The following is an 8,986-nucleotide window of genomic DNA, read 5'->3' on the forward strand; positions in this document are numbered from 1 at the left end:
CTCAAAATCCACATTCCTTAATCCTTTGGCCCTTAATTTCTTATGCCTACAAAAAGAGACAATGGAATGTACACATAGACATCACATTCCATGCAGCAAAATATTAACTAGTAGAGAGTCATGAAGTGCCCATTAAGTGATCATGAGGTGTTCCTGAGGAAAGCATGCATCTGTAAACCAATCAATAGTTGACAAGTGTATTTTCTGTCCAATGAGCTTTTGCTATTCTGAGAAGTTTGACAATAAAAGGAAGCCCCGAACAATGTTCTGAGTTGGTGCCCTTCGGGGTACCTTCCATCCGGTGGCCTTCCCAGCACAACCTTACTCCTGTCTGCGTCTGCTTTTTCCACGTCACCAACATCTGGTGACCCCGACGTGATGCCCTCCTACTCATTGGGCCGGACGAGCCCAGGTGCACCACTGCGAACTTCGCTCTCAATTTTTCGTGACTATGGAGGGGGAACTGTCAGCTCCGCAGAAGGTTCATGCAACAAAGCTGCAGTAATGAAGTGACAGGAGTTAGTCTACGTAAATTAGAAAACTTAGTAGGTGAAATAGGTTGTCAATGTCCCTGGTATCCCGAGGCTGGAACTTGGGAATTAGGGGACTGGATAAAAATTGGAAAACAATTGCATATTTATTGTTGTAGAAACAATGCAGGGATATAATAGAGAAGATGGGGAATCATAAATTCGACTTCAAGGCACCCTCCTCCTCGCTCTAATCCCTCCCAGAGGAGGAATTCGCTCTCCCTCCTTATTTTCAACGAGCTTTACTGGCTGCAAATACATTGAGGCTAGTAGAACTAGTTCCCTTACTGCTCCAATATCAATTGTCTCTACAAAGGAGCCAATTGGAGCAGTTCGAGCAGGATTTCTAGAACAGGAATACGAAGTGCCAAGCCCGGCTAGGACGAAGTGAGCCCCACATCTGAGCGGGATCATGGGAAGCGGTAGCTCGCGGGTGGCCAGGGAAAACCCCCTAGGGGAGCTGTTGGGGGCCTGGGATGAAAAGGCAGGTGCCTGTCCTGGCCAGAATGAAAAAAAAAGAAAGCAAAACAGATATGTAGAGAAATGGGCTTTGCTGAAAGATGATGCAGGAAAATTAATTTGGCTATATAAAGGCACTTATATAGGGGTTGCCACAAAGAAGAGGGAGTCAAACTATTCTCCAAGGCTCCTGAGGGTAGAACAAAAAGCAATGGGTGGAAACTAATCAAGGAGTGAAGCAACCTGGAACTGAGGAGAAATTTCCTGACAGTTAGAACAATTAATCAGTGGAACAGAAGTTGCCTCCAGAAGTTGTGAATGCCCCAACACTGGAAGTCTTTAAGAAGATGTTGGATAGCCATCTGTCTGAAACGGTATAGGATTTCCTGCCTAGGCAGGGGGTTGGACTAGAAGACCTCCAAGGTCCCTTCCAAGTCTACTATTGTATTGTATTGTATAAAAGAAAAGGGAAAATGTTGTGGGTTTTTCTTTTTTTCCTCTTGTCTGTCTCTTTTTCTGTCTTCTATGCAACCACGTGGTTTGTTTGTTAAGATGTGTGCCTTCCCCAATTTAACTGAGATTCATGGCGGGAATGATTTTGTTTGTGAAACTCATGAGTTTTGTTATCTCCTCTTTGTCTGTGTGTGTATGTCTAAGTCTTTGTGTACCCTCAAGGTAATTGCAACTAAAATGTCTCCAATCCAAAAAGACAAGGATTCTAAATTGTTCAAAGAAAGAAAAGAGTATACTGGGAGAAATTGCCTTCGCTCAGTTTTTTGGGCCCAGAAAACTGAGCGAAGGGGGATGGGAATCTTTACTTTGTGACTGTTTGGCCAGCAGAAACAGAGTAAAGAGAATTTTTTTTCTTCCTTCCTTCCCTATAACTTAAAGTAACAACCCAGGAAATGTTTTAAATTCATTTGCAAGAAAAGTTTCATCCTTGCATTTATTGTGTGTCTAAATGATTTTACCTGTTCATTTCTTTCCTGAAGCATGTGAATCCAGACCCCATTTCTCATCTGTGATATCCCCATAATGTTTATCTGTTTTTCTGTTTAGTAACTGAGATTTTATTTTTCAAACTCTGCCTGCAAGCTATCTACCCCCCCCTCCACACCCCTTTACCTCTAATCCTCCAACAATGCCTTTTCTGTGGGGGAAGGAACCTTGTTCTCATGTCTTTTAGCCCTAGAAGATTGTACTCTTCTGGTGAGTATAGATTTTTTCCCTTTGGGGGGAGGAGGAGAGTGTTGCCTTGTGTGTGCATGTATGAAATGAAGGAAATTCCTACTAAAGGTTTGCCTTCAACCTGAGTAAAAAAAACCTCTGCACATTTATCTGGCCAAACTACTCTATTGGTCCTAAAGTAGAAACTTGGCTTCCAGAAGGCAGTTTTGATTAAGATTTTGTCAACAAAATTGCTGATTTCTGGCCACCATCCGATGGATCAAGAGCCCCAGCCAAATTGTTAATACTTACAAAGGAGCCACAAACGGCAGTGCAAGAATTGATGTAATTAATCAGGAAGACAAATATCTCTTTTCCAGGAGTTGTTATCTTAACGCCATCTCCATTGAAAGGTTCCTTGCCTGCTAATCTGCTGGTAAACAGGGAATTTTTGTAATCCCGGGGGTTGTAGATTCTGATTATGAAAGAGTCATAATGATACAATTTGAAACAAATATGCCCATGACTTTAAATAAGGAGGATTCTTGGGCGCAGCAAAAATTGGTTATCTGAATTGACTCAAGATCTTGCAGTTTATGGATTGCAAATAGCACCAGAAAAGCTACAAGTTAAAGAACCTTTTCTTTATTTAGGTCATAAGCTATTACAGACTTATTCACACCCATAAATTCCTCAATTAAAAATAGAGGATACATGGTCCTATGTTAAATTACAACAGCTTTTAGGTTCAGTTAACTGGTTACGCCCATATGTGGATCTTCCTACCAGTATTTATTTGATGCATTAAAACTAAGAAACAATGCATTAAAATTAGTCTGGGTGGATAGATGTCAGGACCTCCCCCAGGCATGAAGATGTTGTTTCATGGTATTTGTGCATGTATGTGTGTGTGTGTTGATATCCTTTAATAATAGAAAATGGAGCTCATTGGCTTATGTACAGCTCCCTGAAATAATTGTAATAACTGCTTTGCATGAAGAAAGAATGAAATGGGATTTTTGTATGTGAAATTAATAATTGCAATGCAAATGTGGGTATGTTGATGGTAAAAGTTGGTATGAATGTAGTTTTTAGCCTTTCATATAAAGAAACAGTAAGTTGCAAGGTTGTTTAATGGTATGTGTGTGTACGCATGTGAGTTATCATTTCCAAACCTGAAGAGAGGGTCAGATCCTCTAATAAAAGAAAATGAAGCTTGGTGGCTTGTGAGAAAAAAAAAGCTTCCTGAAATATTTATGACTGGTTGGCATGAGCAAGCATGAAGGTCTGATTGCAGTATGAATGTGAGCATGTGTCCCTGATGCCCCAGGGAGTGATAAGTGAAGAGATCCAGTTGCGTGAATTCCCCCCCCCCCTCTTCCTTCTGGTTCATTCTTTGGAGGGAAGCAGGAAAGGCGGGGAGAATGAATGTCTGTTCATTTTTACCATGAGTGTGTGTATACCTGTGAATGCCTCTGTGCATTCCCCCCCTCCTTCTTTCCCTCCTTCCTTTTGGGTCATTAATGGTGGCTGAAGTTTTTCTGTTCACTTTCAACGTTTATTTTTCCTCTCTCTTCTGAGAAATTTGGAGTAAACGGGTGATCTGCTCCTGCATTTTTACCTTTCATTGTTGTGTTCTTTCATCTGCATATAAGAGTTATGCAGTTACATTTTTTTGTCTGCTCTGAATACAATTTTGATTTTTTTCTCCTGAAAATATCCTCATGTTCCAATGGATATTTCATTTGGGCTACTCCGCAAAAAGGAGAGGCCACAAAACATGTTATAAATCATTGTATTAGGACATTTGCTGTTATGGGCCTACCCTCTACTTTAAAAACAGATAATGGTCCAGCATATTGTAGTACACCTTTTGCTGAATTTTGTGAGAAATGGCAAGTTAAACACTTTTTTGGCATTCCCTATAATTCCACAGGGCAGGCTATTGTAGAACGAACTAATCATACCCTAAAATAGCTTTGGAAAAACATAAAAAAACAGGGGGAAATCCCGTAGGCCTTCCTGGGAAACAGGAATGGCTGAACAAAGTTCTATTCACACTAAATCATCTTAATATAAAAAATTTATCTACTTCAGTGGATAATCACTTTGGCCATAGAACGAGTCACCCTCAGCCAAAAGTAATGTATAGATTGTTATCTAATCCTGAATGGCATGGTCCGGTTCCTCTGTTAACATGGGGACGAGGATATGCTGCTGTGTTTGCTCCAACAGGACCTGTGTGGATTCCAGCTTGGTGTGTAAAACCTTAGAGGGATTGAAAAATATACCCACTTCTCCCTCAGTCTGCAGATTCCTCAAACGGATCGAGACTGGGCATCTCGGAAGAAACATAAGCCAACTTGGGGGCAGAATTAAGACTTTGTCTGATCAAGCCAGTCAATTGTTACAAGATCAAAATGTGGAGCCAACGCCAGAGAACTTATTAGTGGCTGCTTGTTCTTGCCTAAATGCAAACTCTCTCACTATTGTAGTGTGTCTATTTTTTACATGTCTTTTCCCTCCAACTTTGGCAACGCTATCCCCACAGGACGGCATTCCAGAACAAGGACTTTGGGACCAAAATCGCTTTCTGTGGGATGTTCAAAATGTTTCAAGAATAGTTAACAGAACTGACAGTTGGATTTGTATGCATGTTCCTACACACACAAAAGGAGGACTCGTGGTACATGCGGTGCCTTTTAACAAAACTGGCTGGATACAACATCCTTGGATAAGATGGAATACTGGAAAAAGAACATACTAGCTATACAACTTTAGCGATTGGAAGTAGTATTCAGGAGAAGGCAGCATATTGTTGGGAATATACTAATACCACTAGCAATAAGAATACTTTGTATGTAGGAAAATATTGTGACAAAACATTTGTGTTAAACAACCCCATATCAAACCTTTGTTTAACATCTTACAAATTATCCTGAATTTGGCTATACAAATCAACTCATGGGAGGTTGTCCGATAGCACAGGGGTGTCCTACTATATTACAAAGCATTGAAACAAATGGTTTACACTTATGCAATTTAGTAAGAGCTATGGTTAAACAATTGGTATCAGAAAATAACCATACCACAAATACATTAGATAACATCTGGATGTTATGTGGAAGAAGAGCGTATCAACGTATTCCTGCATGGTGGTCTGGTCGATGTATATTAGGATATATTGCTCTCTCTATTATAATAACAGATCGTCCACCAAAGGGAAGACTGAGAAATCGCAGAGAATCGTGTTAATTTGTTGCTGTTGCTGCATTCAATGTGTACCTACATTAATAACAATCTTTTGGCCCAGAATTCAACCTCAGAGACGCGCCGAAATGTATCCGTGCAAACTGTTAAAACAAAATGAATTAAAATCAAAGAAAGGAGGAAATGTAGGATTGATTGATTAATCAGTAGTTGGCAAACCACATTGATGAAATCAGTCAAAATCCACATTCCTTCCTTCTTAATCCTTTGGCGTCCGCGTCTGCTTTTTCTATGTCACCAACAACAGTCGGCTTCTACCCATGTCCAAATGTGGACTAGGACACACACACACCATAGACTTGGCTTTCTTTTTTAAAATTGTCAGTCCATGTTTTGGATTTTGTGTGTGTGTGGTTGTCATCGATGGGATTGGATTTAGCATGTTGGAAGAAGTGTGTCTGTGCAAACAGAGTCTACTTTTTATTGCACATAGAGGTTTTATAAACCGAGCATCTTTAGTAAAAATTCATCAGTGGAAGCTTTTAAGAAGTGACTGGACAACCATTTGTCTGAATTGTTATAGGGTCTCCTGCTTGAGCAGGGACTAGAAGACCTCCAAGGTCCCTTCCAACTCTGTTATTCTCTTATTTTAGATATAAGCCCACGATGGCAGAAAGGAGGAAGAAGAGGATAAGTTATCCTCCTTTCTCAAAAGTTCTATCTCACAGTAGTCCTTTTTTCTCCTTTGTCTTTTCCTCCTAGCTCCAGATAGTTTCAACTACAGAAAATTCTTCCAGCTTACTGGGATGTCCCAAAAGAGCAACAACCAAATCAAGGACATTTTCAAAATCTTAGACCGCAATCAAAGTGGATTTATTGAAGAAGACGAGTTAAGGTAAGGAAGCTCCACAATGTTCTTCTCTTTCTTTAAATATATTGTGAGTACTGTGGGTACAATCCTCGTTGTCTTTACTTGGGGGGCGTGGAGCCCAAATAAAGTCTGAAAATAAAATAAAGTAATAAAATAAAGTAAAGTAAAGTAAAATAAAATAAAATAAAATAACAAAATAAAATAAATAAAATTAAAAAATAATATAATATAAAATAATGAAATAATGAAATAATAAAATAAAATAATAAAATAATAAAATGAAATAAATAAAAAATAAAATAAAATAATAATATAAAATAATAATAAAATAAAATAATAAAAAATAAATAATAAAATAATAAAAAAATAATAAAATAATAAAATAATATAATAAAATAAAATCCTTCCTGATAGGATTGTCTGCAATGCAGGTCTCCGGTTTCTCGTTCAAAATTGCATCTACACAGTGAGAAAACTTTTGGTATAAAAGGCAAACATCTTTGAATTTTAAAAGCTTTTTACGCATGTAAGAATATTTCTTGAACTCCTGGCTCCACCCACATGGCTATACTAACGTCTCTCATCATATATCTCATTATATCAAAATAAGACATTGATAAAAGACTTAGTGGAAAGCCAAGTAAAAAGACAAAATGCCAAATGTTTGGCAACTTTAAGTGGTGTGGACTTCAACTCCCAGAATTCCCCAGCCAGCATGGAATTCTGGGAATCGAAGTCCACACAGCTTAAAGTTGCCACGGTAGAGAAACATTGAGCTAGAGTTTTGTCTGGCACCCATTACTTACCAACTCGGCTCAAAAGAATATCCGCACTTGACATTGCTTTTCTTCTCCTCTCTCTAGATACTTCCTCCAGAGATTTCAGCCCGAGGCTCGCCTCTTAACAGGGACAGAAATCGAAAAATTTCTGGCAGGAGGAGACCACGATGGAGATGGGAAAGTTGGGGCTGAAGGTATGAGTTGGTTGACTCGTTCGGGCACACAATTTATTGTTGACTATACATTTTGTGCAAGTCAACCATGATCTCCATCAAGAGTTTAGAACTTCTGGATATGAAAGTGGTACAGTAGTTCTACTTCAACTCTTCTATTGGAGAGTTTTTTCCCACTCAAAAACCTTCCAACTGCTTTTCCTTTTATTACAGAATTCCAGGAGATGGTAGTGTCCTAAAGAAGACCAGAAATGGCTTGCGTGATGGAAGAACTTCTGCTGCCCCAAAAGAGTTCTCTTGAAACTTCCAAACCCAAGGATCCTTTGTTATGCTTTGCCTCCTATTCAGTGGTGTGCTACTACAGGTAGTCCTCAAGATACGACCGTAACAGAGCCTGCCATAACAGGTTGTGACAGTTGTTAGTTGAAGCTTATCCCATATCCCTGCTCTGGTCCTCCCAAGCCCCCCCCCCACCGCCCCCAAGTCATTCCATGCTCCCCCTTCCCAACTCTTGGGTCTCCATGGAGTGGGATGGAGGGGAGAGAGGCAGAGGTGTAGGCAGCATCCCTGTGGTTGGTCATAAGGATGAATGACCACAGAGGCATTGCAGCCGTTGTAACTTTGAAACAGATTTGTATGTCATTTGGGACCCTCTGCTGCACCTTTGAACATGTCGTATCTCGAGGACTTCCTGTCCAATTTCCAAACGTTAATTCACTCAAGCCACCGAATAAAGATAATTTCAGAGTCATTGTCTCTGTGGTACGACGGATAGAACAGCGACAGTTCATTTAGTGACAGTTGAAAGTTACAACAGCATTGGAAAAAAGTGATTTATGACCCTTTTTTACACTTACAACTGTTGTAGCATCCCCATGGTCATGTGATCAAAATTTGGGCGCTTGGCAACTGACTCGTATTTATGACGGTTGCAGTGTCCCAGGGTCATGGGATCCTTTTTTGGCGACCTTATGACGAGCGAGGTCAACAGGGAAGCCAGATTGACTGAACACGACTGTGTTACACTGCAATTTAACAACTGCTATGATTCACTTAGCAACCACGGCAAGGTTGTAAAATGGATCAAAACTCACTTAACCACTGCTTTGCTTAGCCACAGAAATTTTGGGCTCATTTATGGTCATTAGGTGGAGGATTACTGTAGACCATGCATAATAAGCAAATCCGGGAAGCGGTAAATAACCAATGAATGAAACTGTAATCTTCTTACGCAAACAGTATAAAAATCTGATTTAAAAAACCTATCTTTCGCATTTGCAATTGTCAGCAGCAACAATTTTGCCTTTTCGCAGAAATAAACATGTTTGAATCCCACTTTCTTCGACTCCGTTCTTTTTTTAAAATATATTTTACTGAAACTTTATCGAAGTCCCATCAACAATGCAAATAGTAAATGAAAACAAATATAGTAAGGAAATGGGGCAATGCTCGTCTGCTGAACCTCTGCTAGTTGGTGACGGAAAAAGGCAGAAGCCCTAGTAGTTTATAGCACACCATTAACTCCTATTATTGCAAAGACGATTAAATTAACTTCCTTGATTATCGGAAAGGGTTTGTTCGTTTATTTATTGTTGACTGGGAACCCCTTATAAATTTTCTGCATGAAATAGGGAAAAAATGCATTAATCAGCTGTGACTGATGAATATTTGTAAACAATGATAAAAGCTCAAAAATAAGCTTTTAAAATAATTTCATAAATTCTCCAATCGTACTTGCTGCAGAGGAAATTGGAAGTTTTCTTCCTCGCAATGCTTTTGCTTCTTTTTCTTTCTTCC

The 8,986-nt window shown here is 39.4% G+C and overlaps 1 protein-coding gene across 4 annotated transcripts; it reads left to right on the plus strand.

The window, feature by feature from the left end:
* The first annotated feature begins 257 nt into the window (after positions 1–257).
* On the plus strand, positions 258–8,524 carry LOC309398643 (parvalbumin, thymic CPV3-like). 4 transcript variants are annotated; one of them, XM_081965730.1, is made up of 5 exons: positions 258–445; positions 2,049–2,198; positions 6,129–6,261; positions 7,101–7,210; positions 7,403–8,524. In XM_081965730.1, exons 1-5 carry the CDS (start codon positions 379–381, stop codon positions 7,426–7,428), a joined length of 486 nt encoding a protein of 161 aa, XP_081821856.1. In that variant the 5' UTR covers positions 258–378; the 3' UTR covers positions 7,429–8,524. The 4 variants fall into 4 exon arrangements, with proteins under 4 accessions (XP_081821856.1, XP_081821858.1, XP_081821859.1 ...); XM_081965731.1 differs by having other exon boundaries at positions 432–528; XM_081965732.1 differs by lacking the exon at positions 2,049–2,198 and having other exon boundaries at positions 260–445.
* The last annotated feature ends 462 nt before the right edge of the window (positions 8,525–8,986 follow it).

Source organism: Natrix helvetica (assembly GCF_964273705.1).
Source record: "Natrix helvetica genome assembly, chromosome: 13".
In the NCBI taxonomy this organism is placed as follows: Eukaryota; Metazoa; Chordata; class Lepidosauria; order Squamata; family Natricidae; genus Natrix; species Natrix helvetica.

Bases quoted from the DNA above. Each gene is read 5' to 3' on its own strand.
- LOC309398643 (XM_081965730.1), top strand. From the start codon at position 379: ATGCCCTCCTACTCATTGGGCCGGACGAGCCCAGGTGCACCACTGCGA. The intron at 6,262-7,100 runs GTAAGGAAGCTC...TCCTCTCTCTAG, and splicing joins ATTGAAGAAGACGAGTTAAG to ATACTTCCTCCAGAGATTTC. The intron at 7,211-7,402 runs GTATGAGTTGGT...CTTTTATTACAG, and splicing joins TGGGAAAGTTGGGGCTGAAG to AATTCCAGGAGATGGTAGTG.